Source organism: Podospora bellae-mahoneyi, assembly GCF_035222275.1.
Source record: "Podospora bellae-mahoneyi strain CBS 112042 chromosome 1 map unlocalized CBS112042p_1, whole genome shotgun sequence".
Lineage (NCBI taxonomy): Eukaryota > Fungi > Ascomycota > Sordariomycetes > Sordariales > Podosporaceae > Podospora > Podospora bellae-mahoneyi.
In genome coordinates, this window is record NW_026946359.1 from 2,205,416 (window position 1) to 2,230,971 (window position 25,556).

Below are 25,556 nucleotides of genomic sequence, written 5' to 3' on the forward strand. Positions count from 1 at the left end.
GGCAAGCTTTCATTGCTCCATGACATCATCAGCCGTGTTGTTCCTGAATGGCAGGCTCAACATCAGATTGGTGATCGGAGCATTTGGGAAGACATCCTCATCTTGCACGTGATGACTTTTCACCTTCTAGCAAGACGAGACTCTTTCTTCACTGTGATATTTGATCTCTTTTACAAACTTACAACACCGGACAAACATCGCTCTTATGCATCTACCAACCAGAAAAAAAACATACCAAGTTCCCAGCGCAGCCTCTCCTAACCCGCCTCCCTCCTTCTTTCACCCTCCTTCATACCCTCCTTGATGACACAGCAAGGCAGTATCAGCAGTATCAGCAGTACCAACTTCTCCGAAGACTTCCAAATTCGATATTCCTGAATGTCTACACCTTACTCTTAATACCTACCCCCTACCTTCACCCTGTCTCTCAACAATGCCCTCAAGACCTGTATCCCGAGCCTCCCGAACTTCCCGCTCAAAATTACGTCCCTCCCTCGACCCCCACGTCTCCCGCCCTCCCCCATCAGCACCTCACCCACCCCGCTCCTTCCGCGAACACTTCTTCCACTCCATAACCCCTTACTCAGGCCCCTACCAAGTCGCCTTCCTCGAAATTGAAGTTCCCGTCCGATCACCCCGTCATTTCAGCCGCATCAAGCGCAATGGGTCCTACGCCCTCAAGCTCGACACCGTCCTCTTCGCCGTCTACTACCCCACCGACAACTCTGACCTCCCACGCAGCGAGCGGCGGAGTCTCCACCGCAGGTCCAGAACACCATTATCCAGAGTCCCTTGGCTTTCTCGACCCAGAGCGGAGACATGCAAGGGCTATGCGAGGTTCTTCAACGTGCCGTATATTCCCATAACGGCGTATATGGCTGCGACGAGTATGTTTACCAAGTTGCCTGTTTTGAGAAATGGGAAGATCTCGTCACGGTGGCCACCTGCTGTTGAGGAGGATGAAGAAGAGAAGGTTACTACGGAAAATATTCCTCCTGCGAAGGGCGGTATAGAGGCGAAAGAGGAGCAAGAAAATGGAAATAGTTTGAGCCAGAATACACTTGTAGATGGCGGGGAAGCCTGTGAGGCAGATAAACAAGATGGCAAGCCAAAGTTCCCGGTGATCATGTTCAGCCATGGTCTTGGCGGGTCCCGAACACTGTACAGTTCTATATGTGGAGAACTGGCTAGCTTTGGCTTCGTGGTTGTCGCTTTGGAACATCGCGACGGCAGTGGTGCCAGAACGTTTGTCAACAAGGCTGGTTCCGACCCAGATCTCGATAGTCAAGGCCTTGACAGATCGCCCGGGCCACCAAAGGACGAGAAGAAACAACATAAGAAAAATAGTGGACGGGACAAGCCGTACTACAAAGTCGACTATATCTTCCCCAAAGATAACGCCCAAGATACTTCACCACACAACTCGCGTGGCGTTGATACAGAGCTTCGTGAAGCCCAGATTGAAATGAGGATGGCTGAAATCGAGGAGGCTTTCCACGTCTTGCAGCTTATAAACAACGGAAAGGGAGATGCTGTGCGCACAAGGAACCTTAGGAAGAAAGGGAATGTCGGTGCCAGCTCACTGGGGCTCGATGGGATCGACTGGGATGAATGGACAGAGAGGCTTTACTTGGAAAATGTGACAATGATGGGTCACAGCTTCGGAGGCGCGACCTCAGTGCAGGCCTTGAGGTCCGAAAGACTTGATTGGCTCTCCCAGGGCATCCTACTTGACGCATGGGGTCCGGCAACTCCTGAGAGCACGGAGCGGGAACGGCTTCGGAAACCGATACTATCTGTCGGGAGCGAGGCGTTCATGCACTGGACGGAAAATTTCGAGCGCGTCGAGCGAACATGCCACGAGGCCCGTGACGGAGGTGCTCCATGCTGGATGACGACGATACGAGGATCAACACACCTGTCCCAAACTGACTTTGCTGTTCTTTATCCAAAGTGGATGTCAGTGTTTATGAAGACCATTGTGTCTTCGAAACGGGCCATATACCTGACGGTACACTCGGCACTTGAGTTCTTGAAAATAACGCTGCCACCACAACAGACCCGATTCCAAAAGTCCTGGGCAGATGACCAACTTCTCAGCAAGGCCGATCCCGGGATGGAGATCGAACTGGACAACCGGCCAAATGACAAGTGGGTCGCTGCCCGGCTGAGAATTCCCCACGAATTCAGACAGCGGCTCAAGAGGACTGTCAAGCCGAAGAAGAAGTCCAATGTCCCACGGGATGCCTCGGGAAAGCCCCTGAAAGGTCTTGCCAGCTGGGGGGTTGGGCAGGAAATCTGGTGCCATCAACGCCCTGAGCAGGATGTGCTTGACCGGTACATGGAAGAAAACGGTTGGTCGCCTCAGTAACTCGGAGAGCGCTACCATCCGCTGATCTCCCGTACGCCCAACTGTCCTGCACCCTTGAGGTTGTATCTCGTAGTAGGCTTGGTATTGTATAGCGAGCGAGGAGGGGGCATGATCTGCGAGTGTAAGACGGGTTGGGATGTGTAATAACTTCACTTTGGCGCGCCAACCAACGTAAACAATCCGGACACATGAAAACGACCCCGAGCTGGACAATGTTAACAATAAGAAGAATGTATCTCGCAGCAAGGCTTGCCAGTGCCGGTCATCCGGCCATATTGACATGCACCCCAATGTCAGAAATAGTAGCTCAAATAGTTCCCCAGGAGCGAGCGCATGGAAATACAGCCAATGGCCATCTCAACCGCCCCCCTATGCCCAGACGAGAGGTCAACCTTGGGTAGGGAGAAAATAGCAAGCGAGAGTGAAAGCTGGAGACGGGAAGCAAACGAGGGAATCCCAAAGACGAACGCGTAATGCCCAATCTAAATGTCTTTCCGGGAAGGGGATGATACCACCACCATACCAGGAGCTGGGAGTTCAGTCAAGCGGGGGAATATTGCTCGCCTACTGGAAAAAAGGACAGGATAAAAGGCGTGACCTGCTTGTACCTGGAAAGCTGAGGAAAGCAAACACGGCTTGGAAAGCCGGTATGGTGTGTGCTAACTATGACGGACAGCTCGAGTCGCATCATTGAGTGCCATCGGCGGTTGGCAGGCCCTGGAAAACGAGGCTCAAAACCAAGCATCCTGCCCAGGCTCGGCGTGAGTGCCCAGGAGCGGTCCGAAAGAAAGGCGACGAGGCAATAGGCAAATGCTTGGAAAACTTCCGGAAGCAGTATGTATGTGGGTCTCAATAACAGGGCCGCCTGCACCCATCGCGCGATGCAGATGATCGTCGTTGTGGGGTTGTACTTTCTTACTCAAAAGCTGAGGTTGTGAGTCTAGGTGGGCGGCTGACGGAGAGATCGATCGGATACTATGGTGAACAGCGCCAGAATGACGCCATATACAGTCCGATCTGGTGAGTGTCAAGCCAGGTTGGCGAGACGGGACCGACGAAGCGTCGTTTTCTTACTGTCCAGAGAAGACTGTGTGGCTCCGAGACGGGCAACCAACTCATCGTCATGATCCCGCTGTAGTAGCGCTTCCTGTTCGTGAGGTTAGCTTCAATATCGGAAAAAGGTCACAATCATTGGTCTACCGGGAGGTGTTTGCGCATCGGCCAGCGCTTGGGGAGTTGAACGAGCAGTTGTCGTGCCTTGTCTCACACATACCATCGGGTGAACTAATTGCCTATAGCCGCATTTGGGGTTTTCTAGAACCAGCATTCAAGGCTAAGTTAATCATGAGTCTTTGTGGAAGAGGTCCTTGGCGTGGTATAGGGAGTACATCTAGTTGCTGATGGCTGCAAGCAAACCGGGTATCGGGCGCAATGAAATCCGGACATTGAAATGAATCTCGATGAAGTTGATGTGAGAAGCGAATGGCGAAGAAAGCTTGTCCTTGGGAAGCAAAGAGGCCAAGGCTGGGCGAGGAAGCTTAGGTGCTAAAGATCTCCACTTTACCCCCTGTGGCGTTCTGGGGCGGTCCGCTGAGAAGCCACTGGGCTGGTAACCAGTCATGCAGTCCTCTTCTACCTCACTTCGCAACGACATATCTTGTTGGGTATTAGATACAAGCAAGCAGTGTATGGCGGCATATAGTGTCTTCAAGTTTAGGTGTTCTCTGTACCCAAGCCCAACCAAATCAATCCCAGCCTACCTTACTTCATTCATCTAGACTCTGAATCCTAGTCATCATCGTTTCCGCACCTCTCAAATCATGCCTCGTTTTCTTGTGTCACCATCACCCGACAACTCAGCTTTTTCGCTTTGTGTAACACTTCAATAGAAGACGTTGTGTGCCATGTACGCGAACCCGAAGAAGCTTCTCGGCAGCCGGGAGCTTTTCAGCGGTGAATAACATCCTGCTGTCCACAACATCACCCTCGTGTTGTTCCTGCAGCGTACCTGACATGCTTGTCTTTCTATTTCCGCCATCGCTTGCCTGCATCGGAGTGGGTGAGGTGGCCCTCGCAGCTCGCCTTTGTCTTGAGACGAGCCCAAGATGCCACCCCCAGCGGGAGGCTTACAACTTTTTAATTTCTTTCCGTTGGACATACACTACAATCAAACACTTCCTGGGCAGGTGGGAGACTCGAGAGTGTGACTCTATGAGCCACTGCTCCCGAGCGTTGCCACCGGATGAAGACTGCGTAGAGACAAGTCACTTTACCCGTCGCTCCAGAGCATCTTGCATTCACCCAAAGCTGCAGCGGATACGCGCGCAAAATTCAAGACACTCGTTTTCAGGTCTTTTCACTCGCTACAGGTCATAGTACGTACGCCCGTTTAGAATCCGGTATTGTACCCTCAAGCCGATCACCCGGCGTTTACCTCGTCGGCAAGTTGCAACCCACTCAGCTTCCACACATATACATATCTCGCCTTGTGCTCGTCCGGGAACATCCAGTGTCTTTTTTCCCTCGAGGGTATCAGGCCACCTTGGACATCTTTTGGTAGAATCACTCCAGCTTTACTGGTCCGTGATGGACATCTTGTTTTCTGCTTATGGCTCTGGGCCACTCCCCAAGGCAGCCTTGGAGGAGGTTGAGCGCCGGACTGAGGAATTGCTCAAGTCTGACACGTTCAAGCATCTGGGGAAAAAGTCCAAGGTATGTGCGCCGCTATCCTGCCCCTTCCCGCTTGCTTGCCGTTCGGTGTTGTACCGTCCTGATTGCTGGGTGTTTCATGGCGCAGCATGTCTCTAACTTTGCATTTGTATGACTACAGCTGGACCAGCTACAAGAAACCTACCCTCCCTCCGTGCCATATTCTGCTACCTCCCAAGGAAGCCTCCCATCTCTCCAACTCCCGCGCTTCGACTCACCGCCTACGGACCGCAGTACCCCGATGCTAAGCCCAGAAACCAAGGGTGTTACACTACAATCACTTTCTATCACTATCCCACGATCCCCCGAAAGCCACTCACCGTGCCCCGGCACTGGCGAGGAAGACAGTGGATCAGAAACACCGACGGCAAATCTTGTATCTCCGCACAAGCAGGTCAAGTTTCTGTCTCCGGGCAACGACGAGGAAGCCATGTCAGATCAGTCGTCAATCTGCCAATCTCCCAGCTGGGAGACCTACGGCCAGCGGAAGAGGGAGAAGAAGCTCGAAGCCGAACGCCGGAAAAAGGAAAAGCTGCTAGCGGAGAAGGAAGCGAAGGCGTCGAAGAAACGTACCACTGCAAGACTCAGCAAACTCCCGCCGTCCGTTAGTACGCTGAACACCGGGGCACGAACAACTGGCTTTATCAGTCCAGAGCGCTCCATGTCTGATCCGTCTCTGATCACACAGCATTCACTGCTGCATCTCCAAACAGTCCAACGACCTGAGGGCAGCGGAAAGGCGGCGTCTACCGATAATCTTCAACCAAGCAGGTGTCACTTCCTCGCCTCCAGCGATATTGTGAACGGAGACAATGCTGTTCGGCCCAAGACGGCCACTCAAATCGCCATACACAATACTCCCGGAGATTCGCACTTGGAACTGCGGAGATCTATTTCGGAGGGGCCTCTTCCGAATGTTGCAGCCATTCCATCGTCACTTTCACTACATCAGGATGGCCGGGTTCCAAGAGATATGTGTCCGCCTTCAGCCTCTAGAACACCAATGCTAAGACATATGTCTCCGTCCGCCCATACGAGAAGCAACAGCCTACCTCAGACGGCGGCTTCGCAGTCCAGAGGCCGCGATGGGCATAAAATAAATCTGACATCGGCAGGGCTGGCTGATGAGGAAGCGTTGGCGAACTCCAAGCCACAACCTTCATCAAGGAGTAGCTCAAGTAACCCTAGACATTCGCGACGCTCCTCATTCACCCAAGACGCCAAAGCGGCAGCCATGAAACTCATTGGCAGAAGAGGCACATCTGCGACACGGAGCGACAACACGATAGACACCCAACCGTCAGGCATCGAGGCCGACTACTTTGGCAATGCAAACCATCCCCCCGCCTCAGGCTCAAGTCCCATAGAATCACATGAAACTGCGACCCGCATTCCTCCCTCTACATCTCACAGCACTGGAAGTTCTGGGGGCTTCTTGATGACCTCTGCTAGCCAGAGTAAAAGATCCCGAAGTCTCAAAGATGCGGCGAAGGCAGCACTGAGCATTGGGAAAAGACCTCAGCTCCAAACAAGCGCAACGACACACATAGCAGGCCCGCCATATTTGTCATTTCGAGACCGTAAGCAGTCAAAGGTGTCCATGTCTCAGGAAGTGGGCAGTCCGAGTGTTCAGGATGAGCCACCCATCCTGACATCAGTAGTAAGGCGCCCAGAACTAAAGCTTTATTTGAAGGTTCGGCATGCTAATGTGAAGCAGACCTCTGTATCTCAGCCTGGGGCACCTGGTTCTGTGGCCAGTAACGGAACAACAAGTCAAACAGGAAGCCGCGCTTCCGAAGGCTCGTCGACTTCAACTTGCTCCACCTTCGAAGACGGATCCTCTCTTGTATCGCAAACAATCACCCCGGACACATCCAGGCCTCAGTCTTCTGGGGGTGATTCTGCATTGGAGAACATTTTGACTCAAAAAGATCCCAATTTCCAAGGGACCGACAACACACAGTCTGCAAGGTCGAGTAAATCGACTACGCCTCGTCCTGGGAATCCAGAAAATTCTGGAATAAGTTCAGGTGGTGATGATGACTGGTGGAACAAAGAGGCCATGCCAGTCGATCAAGATAATGATGCACAGTCTTTCATGACGTCTCGCTCAACTTTTGATGACACGGATGAACCTTCGCCAAACTCGTCGAACAATACAGCTGAGTTACCACTCAGGAACAGGACTGAGGGCTTGGAGTCTCAACTAGGCCTGGCAAGAAAACTACAATCGGCAGACCCATCTGGTTCACCAACCTACCCTACCCCGTTGCCGGGATCCTCTGTTGCACCTGCCGTTGTGATACCGCCTCGATCCATGAAACGGAATCTTTCCATTTCTGATTCAGGCCACACATCTCCGTACACTGAGAGAAACACAGAAACTGCCCCAGCTCACTATGGTCCCGTTGAAGATGTTGCCACCAGACCTTTGAAGCGTGAGGGCGCAAATCGAAAGCAAAAAAGGGAGTTGAGGACTCGGGAGTATGGGAGCAACCAGTCTGCCTGGCACGGAAACGAGCACTCTGCCGAACCACATGCTTTGTATATGTCGACAGATTTACCCAGCCCACCCCTCCCCCCTAGATCAGGGACCCGAAAAAGCAAACCTGTTATGGCTGCTGAGTTTCAAATACCATCGAGCCCTTACTCAGAGGACTTCCCTGGGGACGATAGTGTTTTTGGTCCCAGCTCTCATGTGGAGCCATCACCTCACCCAAGCACCAGGTTTACACATCATAGCGCCGCCAGACCATCATCGCAACCTCGAACACACTCTGCTCCAATTCTGTCTCCTGCGCCTATCTCAGCGCTGAGACCGCATACTCCATCGCCGCTTACTTCCCAGGGCGCACAAAATTCAGGTGGCGCTTCTAAACCTGGACTGGTATCTATCCTGAAGCCACCAAAGCACTCAGAGATATCATTGTCTGCACCGACATCGCCAGGCCAGCCCCCCACCCTGTCCGCACTGCCGAGACACATGCAACTGAAACCCGGCACCTCCAGTCGTACGCCGAGTACCGTCACAGAGTCACGGATGGCTCCCATAGCCAAAATGTTTGTCGAGTGCTGCAGCTGCAAGTTTTACCACGACATGCCATCCAAAATCTACGAATGCATGGCGAAACCGGACGCGGTGGTCGAGGACAGAAACCTGGGGATATCGGGAGCGATTACCACCGCAGTGAAATGCCCATGGTGCCAACATAGTATGAGCACCGGTTGCTGCGCGGGTTATGCTGCTGTTGTCTACCTCAAGGAGAAGTTGCACTAGAGGGTTAGTCGGTATGTTTTGCATTTTTTGAGAGCGCCATAAGGGGCACATAAAATGGATTTCCTTGCTTGCGAGCTTGAGTTTACTGTAGCATGTTTTTTTCAGTATTGTCCGCATAAGATGGCGAAGAAAATGGAGGGAAAAGCCTGTCGTTTTCGCGATTCCATGTCTTACCTAGGTAGCTCATGAATAAAGTGTGTTCTCCGTTACGATACTTTCCGGCTGTATCTAGTATTTATGTGTATCATTTCAGCGCCAATGTATTTATTGTTTTCAATTGGCGCACACTCTGTCTTCGGATGCCGGCAAACATCTTCAATATCGAACAACTACCGCGACGCGTGGCTTTCTGATGATTCAAACTCATAATATCTGCGTGTAATAAACTCCAAAGGATCCACGGTGTGCGGGATTATGCCATCTCGTTACTCATCCATGTTGTTTAGACTTACATGAACGGTCCGGCAGTTGATGTCACCTATCAGATACATCTTATCGGTGATTAAGCCTAGACCTTTGGCAGCAGATAAGATAAGATCTCAATGACATCACGGAGCAGTTGCAAGGTGGAGGTCTCGGCTTTAAGGTTTCCTCTCGGCAAAAAGCGGGTCTTTGGTGACCCACAGTTTTTTCCCGCCAGCCGCAAGGGACAGACTCCGTTGTCGGTTCGGCTGGTCGAGAATCTTCCGTGTGAGTGAGTGTTTGCCGTCAATGACGCCGAAAGGAAGAGGACCAATTTTTCTGCGTCGTTTTTGCCCCTTCGGATACCAATTGAGGAGAAGACCTCCGGTTCGGATTTTTTAACTTTGCTTGTCCATTGCGCCCTGCAGATACCTCTTTACTTTTGAGACGGGAAAAAATATAAACGTCAATTTCACACATCCATTTTCCCTGCGCAAAGAATCCCCGATATCCGTCACACTCGCGCGCAGCACCACAGCTGCAGGACAAAGAGGTGTTCCGTTGTAACGGTTCCTGCTCCACACTTGCGTAGGTGTGGACTGGATAGGATCGCAACGGGGAGGAACACATCTCCGAGAGTCCGCCTTGAGAGAGGGATTCCAGACGTTGCCGGCGACAGGCATCACACGGACAGACATATGGGGATGCTTTCTAGCGAGGCGCAAACTCCCGACTTCCGACAGAACTACAATAGGATGGCTGGCCATGCCTCGCCATCGGTCGTAGTTGATACTTCAACTGATCCGGTCGAGATCACGACCGTACAGAAGATGCTCTCGGCCACATCCGGTAGCTTGATCACTGGTTTGTTAGGTATGTCTCCTCACCCATACCCTTGTGATGAGCGCCACTGACGCTGACACTTCAACAGTAACACCTCTCGATGTAGTGCGAGTACGATGGCAAGCTCAAGGCCTTTCTAAGCCACCACCACAACCCCTAACCGCCGACTTTTCCAAGCTCTCACTCTCGAGCCCCACGCCCTTTCGACCATCCAGCCTAGGCGTGACAGCCTGCTGCCGCGAAGTCTTCTTCGCAAACAACAACTCCGAAATCTGCGTCGTCGGTCCTCGGGTTCACGGAGCCGGTGCCACAGCAATCGACTGCGCCGTCGAGCACACCCAGCAACGAACCTTCAACTCCACCTTTGACGGTCTCCGCAAGATCGCTCGCAATGAAGGTATCACCACCTTATGGCGCGGTCTCTCCCCGACCCTCGTTATGGCCGTCCCTGCCAATATCATCTACCTAACCGGCTACGATTGGCTCCGTCTTAACCCCGCCTCCCCAATACAGCGCACCAGCGTCCGCGATGACATGGCCCCCTTGGTAGCAGGAATTACAGCACGCATGGTTGCGGCCGCCGTCGTTTCCCCCATCGAGCTGTTTCGCACTCGGATGCAAGCCGCGCAAGGCGGTAGTTCCTCTGAGCACCTTGCCGAAACCCTCCGCGGAGTCAAGGACATGGTCAACACCCACGGGTACCGCTCTCTCTGGCGCGGGTTGACACTCACGCTGTGGCGGGATGTCCCCTTCTCGGGTATGTACTGGTGGGGATACGAAACCATTCGCGGGAAACTCACCGATGCCCGTGAGCGCGGGAGGTCGACAACTCTGGAAATGGACCTCGATCGTGACGCGCAGAGAAGCTCCAAGGCTCGCGCGAGGAGAAGAAGCCAAAGCAGGGAGAACCACGCGGATACTTTCACGGATAGTTTTGTTGCCGGCGCCGCCTCGGGTGCGTTTGCATCAGTGGCGACGATGCCTTTTGATGTAGGCAAGACAAGAACACAAGTATTCAGGGACTCGGGGACATTAGCCAAGTCGGCGGTGGGCAATGCGGCAGTGGCACCAGAAGAACAATCGATGGGGAGACTGCTGTGGCACATCTTCCGGACGGAAGGGATGGGAGGGTTGTTTAAGGGTTGTGTACCGCGCACGCTGAAGGTGGCGCCGGCATGTGCGGTCATGATCAGCAGTTATGAGGTGGGTAAGAGGGTGTTTAGGGGGGTGAATGAAAGAAGGATGTTGAAGGAGGTTGGCGGTGGGGAGGAACCAGCTGCTGCTGCTTGAACCACCCGCTTGAGCGGCTCCAACTACTCATCCATTACTTCTTGTTTGTAATATGAGCTGGGTGTGTGAACTCTCCACTTTTTTCCCCTGTTTCTATTAGCATCACTATTTTTCTTGTTGGTTTCATGGGGTTGCTTCAAGGATACTGGAATGATGGTTAGGTGGGCCGGAAGGAAGGGGGGTTTAAATAAGCATGTTTGGCGTTTTTTTGGGGTTTTTTTTTTTTTTTTTTTTCATTTTTAGAAAGAATCGAAGACATATGGTGGGTTAGATTGAGGGGGAGAGTACACTAGGGAAGGGGAAGGGTGAGTAAAATGAGAAGTACCTCAAGGATGTTGCTCTATGACATGCTGGGTGGGTGGAGACAGCGAGATAATGTATATCATTTGTAACAACATAAAAGTGTGCATATATTATCATTTTCTGGCTTCAGGTATTTCTTTCTTCTTGCATGGAGCCTGGACATAGGAGATTGGGAACCTAACTATCGTGCTGTTGTTGTGGCGTTTTTATTTGATGCTCTTAAACCGACCGAAGGTAGGCGTATTCTATCCTACTAGATTACATGTGTCAGCCACGTCAAAGCTACCAAAGTTAGCAACAGGTGTATAAGGGATGATCTTGGCCTAGTTGAAGAGGAGTGAGCAAACATTGAAATGTCTCTCGATTCTCTACCATACTTACCTAAACCACCTGGTAGGAAAACTTTACTTCAACGCTTGCCAGAAGACTCGTCACATGAGCGAGTTATCATCGCAAGTAACACCTCAGCCAAGCCATTGGCTCATCGCCAACATATCGTATTCAATAGACTTTCACATCACCCCTCTACTAGACGTAATGATCTCCACCGACCCATGTCAAAACACCCACATAAAAGCCCATCGAATCCCATGACACACAGACAGAAATTAACCGTTAAAAACGTATTCAGAGGGGAGTCGAATTTTTTTTTTTGGGGGGGTTGTTCATCAAGAAAATTAAAGAGGTAAAAAGAAAGTAGTCGAAGAGAAAATAGAACAAAACAACGCGCTCGATAGCCAGCAAGTTATTCCCTGTGTTGCACACGCACACACAGACTAACAACACATGCCGAAAACACGCCCACAGAAACCCACGACACACATCATTACCATCTCCGCCAAAGCCAAACCCAAGCCTCAAAAGTCGCCTGCTCCCAGGCATCAGCGGCTGTCCAGCCAGCAAAAACAAAGCACCCTCCATTTTCCCAAATTGCCCCCTGAACTGCCTCTGGTTCCTTCTATGGCACCCCTTGTGCCCAGCAGCGGTAATGTGTCCCTCGCCTGACCTCGTTGGTTGTGTCATTACTTATCGATGAAAAAGACAAGCCAAAGCAAAACGCGCCACATTGTGGAAACGTCGGCGGTTGTGAGAATAAGGGTCTCGTTGACCAAGTGTGAGGTGTTCGTCCATCTGTGACGCCCCCTGCTGTGTCTCTATATCGAGATACGTTCCAGAATCCCAACATATTGACCAGCCCTCGTTGTCGTTGATTGCCGCCAGATGACCGTATCTGTTACTCGCTTGACTATCGCCATCCTCATAGTTGCTATTGCCCTAGCTATCGCATCACTCTCCTCGTCGAGCGCTCATATTTTCTGCTTCGGTGCCTCGATGCCCCGCTATGCTTGTTGCGAAAAGATCCGCGAATCGACCATGTGCATGTGATCTGTATTATGCGAGAGCGTATCGGTTCTCCTGTGATGAGCAAAATAGCTCCATTAATTGTTGGTTATACATGTGCCATGTTCACGCAATCTCCTTGACGCCTCAGACGCTCTGAGGATACACACTCGCAGGCTGCAAGGTTTGTTAGCTTTGCTCCAATCAAGCACTTGAAGGACAGGTATACATACAGGGCTGTTAAGGATTTGGTTGCGCTTGTTCCGCCCCTTCTTAATATGATTCTTGAGTGCATTAGAGTCAAGAGGTTTGAGCAGCTCAAAGCTGCAAAGAAGTTCGGTTGATACCGACATAACGGCACCCCAGTTGTCAAATTCGCCACAGTACTAGAAGAGTATCAGTTAGTATTAGTATATAAATCAAAAAATTGTCGAGCTAAAAAACAACTCACGTTGGGAGCGCTGAAGACTGTGACGAGAACACGATCCGTGAAGAATTCGTAGCCGTCTTCAACAACCATGTGGGCGCGACAAACAAGATCAAAGTCATTGGCGGCCAAAAAGTCAACGATGACCTTCTTCCCGAAGCAATAACTGACACCGCGTTCGTTTGACTCCCAGTCTGACTCCATGTCTGCCGGATCAGACCACAAAAGGTCGTTGAGCAAGCCGTAGTCAGGGACATCGGTAGGCCTAGCAATGTTCCTGATATCGTCCATGTGGCTGAGAGCCGGCGAAAGTCCTCCGTGGACACAGAAGATTTTGGCAGCGACGATAGCCGCAATGGGAAGCGTGTTGAACGTGTCGACGAATGTCTTCCAAATCTTCACGTTGCATCTCCGTTTGCACTCATCGTAGAACCCGTATACGCGCGTGACATTGGCGCATTCGTGATTTCCACGCAGCAAGAAGAAGTTCTCGGGGTACTTGAGCTTGTAGCAGAGCAAAAGCAGGATGGTCTCCAGAGACTGCTTGCCACGATCCACGTAGTCGCCCAAGAACAGGTAGTTGGAGTTTGGGGGAAACCCGCACATCTCGAACATCCGAATCAGGTCGGTATACTGGCCGTGCACGTCTCCTACTATCTTGACGGGCGCGTCCAGCTCGAGAAGGGCAGGCTGGGAAAGAAAAACTTCCCGAGCCCGATGGCAGATCGCCGTGATTTCGGCATTCTTGAGACACACTCCTTTTGTGACTTTGCCGGCGTAGGCGGCATCGAGAAGGCGCTTGATGAAATCATCCAGGTCAATATCCTTGATCTCACTCATGGTGACTCCAGCATCTTCCTTTCCAGACTCATGGGGTGAGTTGTTAACCAAATTGACAGCGTCATCGCGCTTCACCAGGATGGACTGGCCTGCCGGTTGTGCAGGAAGGGCTGAACTGCCGGCACCCGAGGGCGGTTGGTCCGAAACGTGGTCCACCTCCCCGCTGGCCTGCGCAGCCGAGACATCGTGGTATCCCGCCTTCATGGACGCGGATTGTATCGGCGAGGGCGGCGGAAGGTCATCAGCCACGGGAGAAGCCGGCACGGCAGTATCGACCGATGACGGTGAGCTGGGGGACGGGATAGAATCGGCACGTGAGACGCGTGACTGGGACGATCTTGCGCTCCTGCCACCTGTAACGTCCGCCTTTTCGTTCGCATCACCGTTCACAATGAGTGCCGAGCTCCTAGGACTGTCTGTCCTGTTGGACCCTGGGATCTTGGAGCGCAGGGAGCGAAAAGACCTAGATGACTCTCTGGTGTCGGACCTGCTGAACGAAGGATACGACTGGAAGCCCTCAGGGCCGGTCCGGTCGCCATTAGCGGCACCCTTGGCCGACGATCCGGACTCCTTGGAGGATTGGTTGCCCATGATTTCTCAATGTCAGAGAATTATAGCTCTTGAGATAGGGCCTGGACGGCGTGCACACGCGCGTGGTTCCGGGCAGGTCGCTCTTTGGCCAAGACCTACACAGCCTACCGCTGGCACCCGTCTAGAAGCGATTTGTAATTCTTGTTGTGCCCCTTGGTTCTAGGGAGGGTGGTAGAGTCTGTCGAGACAGGAAAGCAGTTGGGTGGCGGTGGTTGACCGACGTCCCGATGAGCTCTCCGTTTTCAACGATACCAAGGGAAGACAGTGGAAAGGTGTTGGTAAGAGCGGGGACGGTGGTCGAGGCACGGCGGAGACTCCGGTCAGTCAGCGGTGTCGGATCTATCGGGGTCGGACAAAGGCCGACGGATAACGGATGACGGATGGTCCGGTCGGTAGCACGTCGAATCCGGGGTGAGTGGAGGTGAAAATGGTCTTTCGAGGTATTGCTATGATGTCAGCCTTGTCCGCGCAGCACACGACCACCAGCAGCAGCGATAATATTCCCAAGAAGAGACGCAAGCCAATTCTTGGGTGAGCTGGATGAAGGAAAAAAAAAGGGAATTGTGGGGATATAGACGGGGGAAGGTTTAAGTTCTCGTTTGTGGAAAAAATGAAAGAACCTACGGCCGATAAGAGGGCAACCAAGACGGAGCAACCAGGAAAAAACTAGGCCGCCAAGGATGGAGGTGTGAGAACGGGGCCAGGCACAGTCCAACCGACTAGGGACTTGATATTTCGCTTCAAGGAAGAAGGGCGGGCTTGCTGGTGAAGAGAGCGGGCGGTAGAGTGGTTTAGTGTGACGTGCTCGTAGGTTAAAAGGATGTGCTGCTCTGGCACGATAGACCGATGTTGCCGGTAGAGCGAGGCTTGCCACTGCTGCGTTGATGGGTTGATGGGCTTGCCACGGGGGTCAGTACACATCACACGCTCACTCGGTAGGGATGAGAGAGCGCAAAAGGCGTTTGGCGGAGCGAACCGTGTGCGTAAGTAGGAGAAGGTTTTCACGGGAACAGATGAAGTGGGCGGCGGGAATGGGGGAAGGCTGCTTGATTGATGACGATGCGGCTGTCGAGTGAAAGATTGGCGCTTTGACACGGTGGTCTGCCGCAGAGCCAATTGGGCGTCTGGGTCGCTCCGACCTCCAGGTTGCTGGATCCAAACACGACTGACTTGGGCCCTAGGCAGGGGATGGGAAAGAGCAGTACAACAGGATCACGAATGGCAATTGCAGGTCAAACGTCGTGCGAAGATGTCGGAAAGCTTCTGTACTGTGCTGAAGGTGCTCAGAATGGCAGTGGGCGAGGCACCGCGAACAGGCACGTGCCTTTCTCAGTGTGGGGCACACATCAAGGCGACCTTTGGCTATCAGGTTCTGGACGCAAGATGCTGCCCCGCACTGATGCATCTCTGACAATGCCGCTTCCAGTTTCCATCCCTACCATCCGCGTACAACTTGATATCAGACACACCAAAAAGGCTTCTTACGTATCGATATCCTGCCGCCCAGCCAGCAAAGCTGTCGCAATCAAGAATGCCAGAAAGACAAGAGCTGCATCCAAGACTGAGGGGGGCTCGGCATCTGGGCATCCAGGGGAGCAGCCCCCTATTTCTCTTAGCTACCAGCTTTTTCTTGGGTATCACCTGTCCCTCCATCAGGAGAGACACAGCCCGACACCGTCTCACCCCATTGTTTCTGCCAAGAAGGTTGGAAGAACTCTAAACATCTTCTATGTCACAATACGTGCAGTGTGGGGGATAGACGGGGGCACACCCTCACCTCGAGATGGACGGGCGATGATCTTGAGCAAGGCACGGGCGGGACGACGCTCAGCGGATGCTGTGCGATGCAACTCCTTCCGTTTGATGAGACGTCGAGATGTGTGCCCAATTGCGGGCCTCTGTGGGCCGGGGTTGATATCTTTTGGATCCGCCAGTCAGGAACTGGTTTCAGCTTGCTTTCCCAGCCCATTGCATCTGTTCAACCACCTGACCGTGTTTTACCCCATGGCTGTCCTGTTGTTGGGAAGCGGTGTACTGCAGCTGGCGCACATATCTGTCACTCGACAAGACAGAGTTTTTATGGGCACAGGCCATGATTCGACCACTGTCCCCCATCTTGAGATGCATGGCCTTCTGACCCTAGATTCCCGTCAAGCTGCCGCTGGTGGATGCGATGCGTGGGGGAGAGACATGCCTCTGCATTCCGGGGAAGACTTGATGTGAAAGTGACCAGCGCATTGGCAATGTTGAAGAAGCCGTCATCGTGGCAGTAAGCATTTCGCTCTCGGGGACCTCAATGAGGCAAAACGGGCATCTCTGCCTGCTGGGCATGAATGCTTGAAGAGGCTCTGACAGTTTGTGCCAGAGAATGAACATCACCTGGTCAATAGGTGGTGAAAGACAAAACTCGGTATGCCAAGTTGTCAACGGCCGGACCCGATCCGAACCCGGGATTTTCGATGCCACCATCGAAACAGCCGGCCGGTCTTGGTCCCACCATGCCCGACCGGCTTGTCCTCCGATCTGAACTCTGCTGCCACCAAACTCACCGCTCGCCTGCTTGGTTTGTCATCTCTTGGCACTCGGTCGTCATCGGGCCAGACCCGAAAAACTAGCCCATCCTCCCCGTTGTCTGTTCCGTCAGGGTGGGAACGACTCCGTACTTGTTCCAAATTTAGCTTGCTGCCCAGCCACCAGCCACCACCGTTTTCGCACGTTTTCGGCAGTATTGCGCATCCCACGTCGGTCACCAGCCACCAAGATATCGTCAACACCACAGGTCCATACACTATTCGTACAGCCCAGTGTGGCAATGTACTCAGGAGAGAGTGCAATCCGGTGACTGTTTTGGAGATCATGGGTATGCAAACTCGAGATGGAGCGTTGTCTGAATCGTCCATCATCACGAGGCTGGGAGCGGATCAGCTTTTATCCCATGGTTGAGGCTGAACTGGGTGCATGCAAGTTTAGAGTTTTCCGCTAACTACTATATCCACTAACAAGCTCCGCCTTCAGCTGGCGTCAGCCCTGCTCCAGTTGCGCTGATGCCATCAGAACCGATACCGTAGTTGCAAACCATCAAGGTCCTTCAGGCTTTCTTATCCTCTTGTTATGTTTCGCCCAGCTCGCGTCACTTCAGGCCTTTTGACAATTGCAACCGAATACGGCAACTGTGGCCGTTACGTCCACGCGTCGTTTAACCTCATTGCGGGGTAGGCCCCGAGTCCAATTGCCAATGAGACGAACCTACAGACAAAGGTCCCTGAAGATCTACATGCCATGAATCGTCCCCCCGAAGCTGTTGCCTTGATTTTGTGGTTCAAATGTCAATCTGGTAGAGAGTTTGAAAGCCCATCATCTTGACCATCCAGACCAACGGGAGCACTCCCGTCCGGCTGTACTCATGTCGAGGTGGCTACCGTTTCCGGTCAAAACATTTTCACTTTCACGGCCGCAGCTGGGCTGGAACTACTGGCTGACCGGGACAAACAAACAGTTTGAGGCGGCCGGTTTACTGGCCATTGGGTATCAAGTTGGAGTGAAGAAATACAAGGCTCGGGGTGCTCTAGATGGAACTTCCTATTTCCGGGATGCAAGAAGAACGCCACACTTCTTTTTCTAGAGATCTGCAAATCCCATACCAAGCGAATGTGGGAGCCTCTGCGAAAGTGAGGATCGGACTTTATCAGATCTGTGTTTCGTCCCTTGAAGGGTGAGCAATGCGCAGCTCAGGATTTCCCGGGCGCTGCTCTTGGGGCCTTGGCTGCTGGGAGGCCTGGGAAAAGAGCTTCTTTGAGGGGTCCAAGGACTGAAGATTCCCGCAGACGAGGACAAAACAGTGGGCCATTTCGTCACCCGCATGGAGGCGGAGACTGCGCCACCCGGCCCATTGGCACAGCCTTTTGCTAGCCTGCCATTCCTGTTGCTAGCAACCCTACCGGGTCGTAAGCAGGGCGAGTTGTCTTGCATCCGTGGGTTGACCCTTCCCTTTTATTTATCTTGCGACCACCCCTCTTCCTAACCTTCTACTACTCCGTCATTCTGCATCTACATTCTGTGTGATTTTTTTCACTCATTTTGCCCCTCCACCATTTTCAAGAGGGATATCAGAGGACCATCTCGCTATCGACTATCGTTAACGAACCTTCAGGCTAACGTCGGCCTCACCCCACCTCGCCGTTCCCAAAACCCAAAACCGCCCAACCCAACCCCTCGTTATATCTGCAAACAACCCTTTCTCGAGAGGACAGCAACACAGCATCAGTCAAAATGGCCAACTTTGGGCGCGTCGTCTGCGTCGCCCTCCCCTTTTTACTAACCCTCGCCTCCCTCATATCCCTCCTCGTTGCCGGCCTCGCGGGCGTAGCCGATAAGTCGTTGTACATGTTTCAAGTAAACACAACCAACCTCTCCATCGACCCCCTCACAGCCGCCAACCTCATCTCCAAAGCCACCGGCGGCAAGGACGTCGAGACGGTCTTCAACGACGCCGTAAACGACGCCCTCAACACCCGCCAGGACACCCAAACCACCAACATCACCGCCGCCGATCTTTCTCTCTATGACCTCTATGACGTTGGGCTTTGGGGCTACTGCTACACGCCTCAGAATGGCTCAAGGGAGTGCACCAGGCCCGCCTTTGACTGGGCCACTAACGTCCTGAACACCACCACTGGCGACCTCAACTCCATGTTGACCCTCACTGGTCAAAACGTCACCCTCCCCAAGGAAATCACCGACGCGGTCAAGGCCTTCTCTACCGTCTCCAAATGGACCCAAGTCGTCTTTATCATCTCCTACGTCGCCCTTGGCGTGGCTCTCTTCTTTGGCCTGTTTGCCAACTGTTCCAGGGCATTTAGTTGCATCACCTGGCTGCTCGCCGCTTTCGCCGCTGTTGCCGTCTGCGCCAGTGCCGCGCTCGCGACTGCCACCGCTGTCGTGGTCGTCGGAGCGGTAGAGGGCTCGGCTAAGATCTATGGTGTTCGCGCCGACTTTAACACCAGGTTTCTGGCCGCGGTGTGGATCGCTGCTGCGTTCGCTCTTGCGGCGGCGCTGTTCTGGGTGTTTACCATTTGCTGCTGTGCGCCCGAGAAGAGGAGCGGTCACAAGAGGAACAGGAGCAGTGATGAGGGGGAGAAGCTTATGGGTACCGGGCCGTACCAGAGGTTGGATCAGCCGCAGGGGTATCAAGGTTATCAGCAGCAGTGGCCTGCGGCTACCGCTGGGAATGGGGGGTATGGAAGGCAGACGGGCGGTGCGTATGAGCCGTATTCTCATAGCAGGGTTTAAGGGGATTTAGGGGAGATTTTCTTTTTTGTGTCTATTGTTTACCTGATGAGCAAGCATTAATTGGGCGTTTTTCGGGATGGTTGTGCTTTGGCTCATCATCATGGGTTTATTGGGCGGGTTAAAGGAAGGGAGGGCTCGGGTATAGAGTCGGGTGGGCTTATGATTGATATGATACCCCAGCTATTCAAAGTATTGGGTAAATTCTTTCTACACTTTTTTGTATCTTGGTGTTTGATCTATGGTAGAGGAAAAATTTAGGATGGTCATTGTTTCATAATTCAACTTTGATATGTTCCTGCCTCGTGGCTTCATATTTCCAAACTTTGTGAATACATTTTGCTACGGGGTATGCTTGAGATAACTTACTATGATCGCCTGGTGAGGATTGATTCTGCTCAACCTAGGAGTTTCCCTCCACTGTGGTACGCGCAATTCCACCGCACATTTTACTCAGCTCGCCTGGTGTTGGGCCAGGTTGGGCTTGCCCAGAAGGTTAGGTGTGTGTGGGCTTGGGGTGGAGGGTCCAGTGGGAAAGGTCCCCAGATACATGAAACACGGGGTTGGGTGCTGGGCAAGGTCTGGGCTTGCATGTGAGCCCGGGCTTCAGGTAGGAATGTGGCTCAGCAAAAGATGGGACCTTTGGTGGGTGGATGTTGCTTACGTCTATCTTGCGGGCGGGGATGGGTTTGTGGAAGTGAGGTGATAGGTGACGATGAGGCTCGAGATTGGACTGGGGGAGTACCGGGCTCTGAGTATTACGCGGCCGAAGAAGGAACACGGACGCTGTCTAATATCTTGTGCGAGGCTGTACCCATTAAGGATATCTCTGCAATGGGAGGGTTCATGTAAGATTTAGCATCGAACCTGTCGTGGTTGTTCAGATGTTATATGGTATCTGGTAAAGCCTGGGTCAAGGGTGAGGCATGTCGATGTGTAGACAAAGCAATTTACCCAGACTCAACAACGGCATGAAAATCAGTCCAACAAATAAACTAAAGTAATGTTGCCTACTCAGCTCTCTAACCCACTAATTCTCTAAGCCACTATTCCGCTACCTTGATACCTGGTCCCATGTAGATACAATACAGCCTTTACACAACCATCCTATTTGGCCCACCCACCCTTCCTATACCCCCCATCACCACCCTGCTTTGTTGAATGCATCACCTCTCCACCCACCCCAATATCAACCGCCAATCCCTTAGTGTCAAGCAATTCCGTCAAGCTCCTTTCCCCCCGTACAGTGCTAATTTTCCTCTCATCAACCCATGATGATTCTCCAAGTAAACTTGCAACAAATGACTTTACCACGCAGCCTCACGCCTTCATCATCAGCCTCGGCCCCCTAGTCACCCTCGGCCTCGATTCCGGGAAAGAGAAAAATTCCTACTCCTTCTCATCCCTATATCTCCAGGGCTTTTGCCTCTTTCTCGACCCACGGACGCTGTCGTCGTCGTCATCATCGTCGTCCTCGTCCCCTTCGTTGTCGTCATTGTCGGATCTCCCCCCACCTCTCCCATTCACCACCGACTGGTCAGAGTGGGAGGAGGTAGAAGAGTCGATCGGTTGAAAGATGCTCTGTCTATACAGCCCCGCACTGTTGTTTCTGTTGGACTGAACATGTGACTCATATTCGCGGTGGTGGTCACCGTCACCTGACGGGCTCTGAGCCTCCTCCTCGAAGTCGGAGGCTTTTCGCTTCTTACCCGCCGCTGTGGTAGAGATGGAGTTCGAGAGCGTTGAGGGCCCGGGGCGAGAAAACCGGTTGCGGTAGGCGAGTGGGTGATCTTCGGAGTCGGTGCCATGCCTTCCGATGTTGTTGATGGATTTCTCGCTGCTGTTGCTAGGACTAGTAGTGCTGCTGCCGGGACTCGTCTTTCCAATCTTGCTGCTGCTGGTAGTCTTAGCGGTGCCAGGTCGATGCTTTGGTTTGCGCCCTGCGCCAGGTCGTGCGCCCCCTCTCTTAGAGATTTTCTTCACGGGTTCCTGACCAGGGCCGCTAACTGCGCCATTCGCGCCAAATGCCGTGCTGGCATATGGGTGTTTGGAGATGCGCCGTCGTGAAGGAGTTTCTTCTAGGGCCCCGCTCTCGCCTTGACTATCACTAATCTCGGTGGCGTGTTGGTATTCGCCGGTTTCCTCAGGCGGCTGTGCTTGTTTTTTCTTACGACCAGCACCAGGCCTTGCTCCGCCTCGTTTACCACGTTGCTTCTTGTTAGGGGTCTCCCCATAGTCCACGCCATCTTCATCATCTTGCCGGCGGCGTAACTCGTCAAAGAACAACTCATCGTCACTGCCTCGATAGTCCAAATGCCGGCTCGACTTGGATGTGGTTTTGCGGGGGGCAGCACGTTGAGCGCCTCCTTTGCGCTTCGGCGCGCCATTCCCGCTGCCCTTTTCCTTCCCACCGCTCTCTCGTGACTCTACGAGCTTCTTGGTCAAGTTAGGGAAGTTGTCACCGTAGTTAAAGAATAACTCCTCCCCGGCCTTGATGTCACGAAGTGCCGAGAACTTGATGCGGAACTCATGGTTGACATACATGATTTTTGGGGTGATGTTGCAGGTGTCGTTGGCATGGTTGATGTACCGGCTGAGGTTCCCATAAATGGCCGCGTCCACCCATATGCCCTCCTGCTCAAGAAGCGTGAAAAGATATGAAATCTTGTTTTCCTCGTCAAACACGTCACCACGGCGATTCTCGCGGCGAACGCCCTCGTCGTGGCTAATAAGTTCGCCAGTGTACTCAATGATAAACTCGTCCTGCGCTATATCCTCCGCAGCAAAGAGACCATATCCACAGCCCTCCAGCTGGGAGGAACCTATCACGACCGCCTTGGTGGCGCCGCGTTGCATGGGTACATTTTGACACCCTGTCGAATGAAGCTGTTCATCGTAGGCGTTCTCAGGATCAGCTCTCTCCCTCGCTCCACATCCCTTGCAAAGGACAGGGTCGCATTCCCGGTTGAGTTGAACACAGATACACGGCTTCCCTTCTTTCTGGCGTTGGATACATGTCTTGCCTAGCGAATGACAGGCACACCCAGTAAACTTGAGGGCACATGTTTCTGCCGTACATAAGCAGAATCGCTCGCAGAGGACGGGGTGTCTCCCCTTGGATGCACATTGGCAGCCGTTCGCAGCCGTACACGCACCCTCGTGATGGCAGGGCGTCCATATTTCCCGTAGCGAATGCTCGTGCGTGACAGTTGCATCTTCCCAACCACTCAATAGCTGCTTCTTTCTCCGATCATACCACGTAACTGGCTTGGGTCCCTTGACGGTCTCAAAAGCCTCGGGGACAGCAGGAAGTGCCAGGCTGAGCTCCCTGAATTTGCGATGTACATCCCAGCAGGGCCGGTTCAGCACAGCAGCAACAAAACACTGCGGCATGAGGGACGAGCTGTAGCCCAGAGTCGCAAACACCTGCTCAAGGACCGTAACCTCGTTTCCAGACCATGGCTTTTCCACATAACCTGGTTTCCCGGTATCGTGAGTGCGATAGCAGGAATTCCGGCAAGGTTGGGGATTTGATTTCAAGACAAGGCTTGATTGCTTGCTTGAGTGGTCTTGAAGTTGTGCCATCCACTTAGCCCGCAGAGCAGATGCAACACCGCCGATTTCATCGAGAGACAAGCACCGCTTCTGATTGTCTCCATCGATTTCACCGTGCTCACAGTCATGACTGAAACAGATCAGACAGCCCAACGCCGAGTAACTCCCCAGGGATTCCACAACCTTTTGCGTCAGCTCTCTATTCTGATGCCTTTGGGCACTCGGCGTATTCTTGGTCTTCCTGTTGTCCAAGATAGGCTCCACGGCCTTGTCTAGCTTCAAGACATCACTGAGGGTGATGGGTCTCTGGTTCTTGGGGTCACCAAAGACTTTGTCAAAAGCTTCGGTGAAGAGCTTGGCTGCTCTAGAACCACGGGGTGACCCAGCACCTTCGTTGTATGTGTCAAGAAGGTGGCTCCTCTGTTGCGGGGTGATGGCATCATCGCTCTCTGGCTGGCTTGCCATGTAGCGGATGAGAGTGGTTTTGGTGCAGCCGTCAATGGCTAGCCTCTCCAACCACGGCTCCAGGTAGGTTGATAAGATAGCTGCGTATTCATTCTGCGCTCTCTTGGCCAGCCTCTGTACCCGACCAAGGGCTTTGAAGCCAGACAACTTATCAAGAGTCTCCAGTTCATTGAGCCATTCGGCGTACCTCTTTTCCTCAGCCGAGTTCGGGTCCACATCACGAAGATGTGGCACAAAGTTTAGCATGGAATTTGGCGCAAGAATATTTTTGCGAATTTCAACATGATGAAACCTGTATCGTGGGACACTTTGCCTGTCTGAGGCGATGCACACAACAGGGAAATCGATATGTTTCCCGTGTGCTCTTATGGCTTTCCCTTGCTCGCCACTATGTTGCTTTTCGGGGGTTAGAGAGATGCTCGGCAAAGAGGGTTATCAGAACTAACCTTGAATTTGAGAGTCATAGTCTCTATTTCATTCCCAGCCGATTCATCATGGTCAACCGTGAGAGGTTTCATATCGGCGAACGCATCCACAGAGCTAATGTGCTGAGGCTTGGGCGCATTTCTCTCGTCTTCATCAAGCAGAAAGTGAACGAGATGCGCATGATCCTCGCTGACCTCATTCACAAAGGACCTGAGGATGTCGGCAATGGAGTCTACTGTCCAATCGTCGACCTTTTGTGGCGTCATTGATTTTGGCGTCTCGTGGCCTCTGAACTCTGAGAGTTGGAGCGAAAGTGAAGTTTGCGACTGCGGGGTCGGGTGCTGGGCCGTATTTTTGAGAGTTGGCGACTGTGAATCCTGAATCTCATCCCGTGTTGAAAATCGCATTATTGACTTTGATGGTGTTCTATCCAGCCCTGACTTGCTCTTAGCCACTGGTGACCCATTGGGAGTCCGCCTTCTACTCGCAGGCGCGGATGTGGCTGTAGCATCAGATAAAGAGGAGGGACTAGGCCCTCTACTAGCTTTCACATGTTGCGGAGCCGAGTTCCGCGCATGGTGATGGGGCCGCTCAGACACATAGGGTTGTGAAGCTGGTTGGGATCGCAGCCGGTCGCCGTTGTGAGCGTGGCTCAAGGTCGTTGTCCTGACACCAGTTTCGTCGGCCACACCATCGCCACCTTCACTCCCCCCATCTTCACTAGCTGAGGTCGAATCCGCCGTCAAATCCACCACAATTCTCCCGGACGAGACCATCGCTCGTGTCCCGGCTGCTTCTCGCTTCCCTATAGTTGTACCATTCACAATGCCCCGTAATCCCGCGTTGGGGATCTCTTGGTGTGACGATGCCGAGTTGTTGATGAGTTGCTGTTGCTCTCTTGGCGTAAAGGGAGAGCCCCGTCTGTTTGTCAGAGAATGAAAGAATCACCTGCCGCTTTCACGAAATTAAAGAACCAAAAGGAAAACGTGCTAGTTAACGGAGACCCGGCCGAGAGTCGAATCCACCGGGCGCTGTGATGCCCACTAGATGCCGAGTTTATGATGAGATGGTCACACACATCTTCCATTCTTGAGAGAAGAGACGCGCAGCAGCGCTCCTGCTGAAAGACGCGATTTCTTGGCTACCTGAGGCAGGTGCACAGACCATACATGCCATTCTAGCGACCCACCAACCCTGGAACTCCCCTTAGACGAAGCAACCATGACCATTCATGGACTCATCTACCAGTGAGCCTCACCACTTGCGTCCCTGAAGTTTATCAATACTCGCGGTGTTTGAAAAAGATCTCACGGGACATTATTTAGTTTTCAAACTTGCCGGGGTATCTCAAGCTTCGGGTATCAAGCCCACAGCCGAGCAGGATAACCCCATCCATTGGCAACCTTCAGTTAAGGTGTAATATTGTCGAG

At 52.8% G+C, this 25,556-nt stretch overlaps 10 protein-coding genes across 10 annotated transcripts; 5 read left to right on the plus strand and 5 right to left on the minus strand.

Annotated features, from left to right (window-relative positions):
* Nucleotides 1-433: 433 nt before the first annotated feature.
* QC761_106890 (uncharacterized protein) lies at nt 434-2,371 on the plus strand (the record flags this gene model as incomplete). Its single annotated transcript, XM_062873958.1, has 1 exon — nt 434-2,371. The coding sequence occupies one exon, from the start codon at nt 434-436 to the stop codon at nt 2,369-2,371; it is 1,938 nt and encodes a 645-aa protein (XP_062737050.1).
* A 975-nt stretch (nt 2,372-3,346) lies between these two features.
* On the minus strand, nt 3,347-4,049 carry QC761_106895 (uncharacterized protein; the record flags this gene model as incomplete). Its single annotated transcript, XM_062873959.1, has 2 exons — nt 3,572-4,049; nt 3,347-3,518 (listed from the first exon to the last, which is right to left on the minus strand). Exons 1-2 carry the CDS (start codon nt 3,640-3,642, stop codon nt 3,347-3,349), a joined length of 243 nt encoding a protein of 80 aa, XP_062737051.1. The 5' UTR covers nt 3,643-4,049.
* A 41-nt stretch (nt 4,050-4,090) lies between these two features.
* Nucleotides 4,091-8,579, plus strand: QC761_106900 (uncharacterized protein). The gene is made up of 3 exons (XM_062873960.1): nt 4,091-5,083; nt 5,202-6,740; nt 6,798-8,579. Exons 1-3 carry the CDS (start codon nt 4,958-4,960, stop codon nt 8,355-8,357), a joined length of 3,225 nt encoding a protein of 1,074 aa, XP_062737052.1. The 5' UTR covers nt 4,091-4,957; the 3' UTR covers nt 8,358-8,579.
* A 491-nt stretch (nt 8,580-9,070) lies between these two features.
* MTM1 (Carrier protein, mitochondrial) lies at nt 9,071-11,324 on the plus strand. The gene is made up of 2 exons (XM_062873961.1): nt 9,071-9,632; nt 9,691-11,324. Exons 1-2 carry the CDS (start codon nt 9,458-9,460, stop codon nt 10,890-10,892), a joined length of 1,377 nt encoding a protein of 458 aa, XP_062737053.1. The 5' UTR covers nt 9,071-9,457; the 3' UTR covers nt 10,893-11,324.
* A 311-nt stretch (nt 11,325-11,635) lies between these two features.
* On the minus strand, nt 11,636-14,394 carry pzh1 (serine/threonine protein phosphatase Pzh1; the record flags this gene model as incomplete). The annotated part of the gene is made up of 3 exons (XM_062873962.1): nt 11,636-12,713; nt 12,770-12,922; nt 12,988-14,394. The coding sequence occupies 3 exons, from the start codon at nt 14,392-14,394 to the stop codon at nt 12,684-12,686; spliced, it is 1,590 nt and encodes a 529-aa protein (XP_062737054.1). The 3' UTR covers nt 11,636-12,683.
* A 339-nt stretch (nt 14,395-14,733) lies between these two features.
* QC761_0007500 (uncharacterized protein) lies at nt 14,734-15,315 on the minus strand (the record flags this gene model as incomplete). Its single annotated transcript, XM_062871859.1, has 2 exons — nt 14,734-14,826; nt 15,115-15,315. The coding sequence occupies 2 exons, from the start codon at nt 15,313-15,315 to the stop codon at nt 14,734-14,736; spliced, it is 294 nt and encodes a 97-aa protein (XP_062737055.1).
* A 500-nt stretch (nt 15,316-15,815) lies between these two features.
* Nucleotides 15,816-17,610, plus strand: QC761_0007510 (uncharacterized protein; the record flags this gene model as incomplete). Its single annotated transcript, XM_062871860.1, has 3 exons — nt 15,816-16,663; nt 16,872-17,254; nt 17,519-17,610. The coding sequence occupies exons 1-3, from the start codon at nt 16,563-16,565 to the stop codon at nt 17,608-17,610; spliced, it is 576 nt and encodes a 191-aa protein (XP_062737056.1). The 5' UTR covers nt 15,816-16,562.
* Nucleotides 16,007-16,489, minus strand: QC761_0007520 (uncharacterized protein; the record flags this gene model as incomplete). Its single annotated transcript, XM_062871861.1, has 2 exons — nt 16,172-16,489; nt 16,007-16,087 (listed from the first exon to the last, which is right to left on the minus strand). The coding sequence occupies exons 1-2, from the start codon at nt 16,361-16,363 to the stop codon at nt 16,007-16,009; spliced, it is 273 nt and encodes a 90-aa protein (XP_062737057.1). The 5' UTR covers nt 16,364-16,489.
* A 1,053-nt stretch (nt 17,611-18,663) lies between the features above and the next one.
* On the plus strand, nt 18,664-19,683 carry QC761_106930 (uncharacterized protein; the record flags this gene model as incomplete). Its single annotated transcript, XM_062873963.1, has 1 exon — nt 18,664-19,683. One exon carries the CDS (start codon nt 18,664-18,666, stop codon nt 19,681-19,683), a length of 1,020 nt encoding a protein of 339 aa, XP_062737058.1.
* Nucleotides 19,684-20,696: 1,013 nt separating this feature from the next.
* PaKMT6 (H3K27me3 methyltransferase) lies at nt 20,697-25,257 on the minus strand. Its single transcript, XM_062873964.1, has 2 exons — nt 24,147-25,257; nt 20,697-24,096 (listed from the first exon to the last, which is right to left on the minus strand). Exons 1-2 carry the CDS (start codon nt 24,900-24,902, stop codon nt 21,070-21,072), a joined length of 3,783 nt encoding a protein of 1,260 aa, XP_062737059.1. The 5' UTR covers nt 24,903-25,257; the 3' UTR covers nt 20,697-21,069.
* Nucleotides 25,258-25,556: the final 299 nt, after the last annotated feature.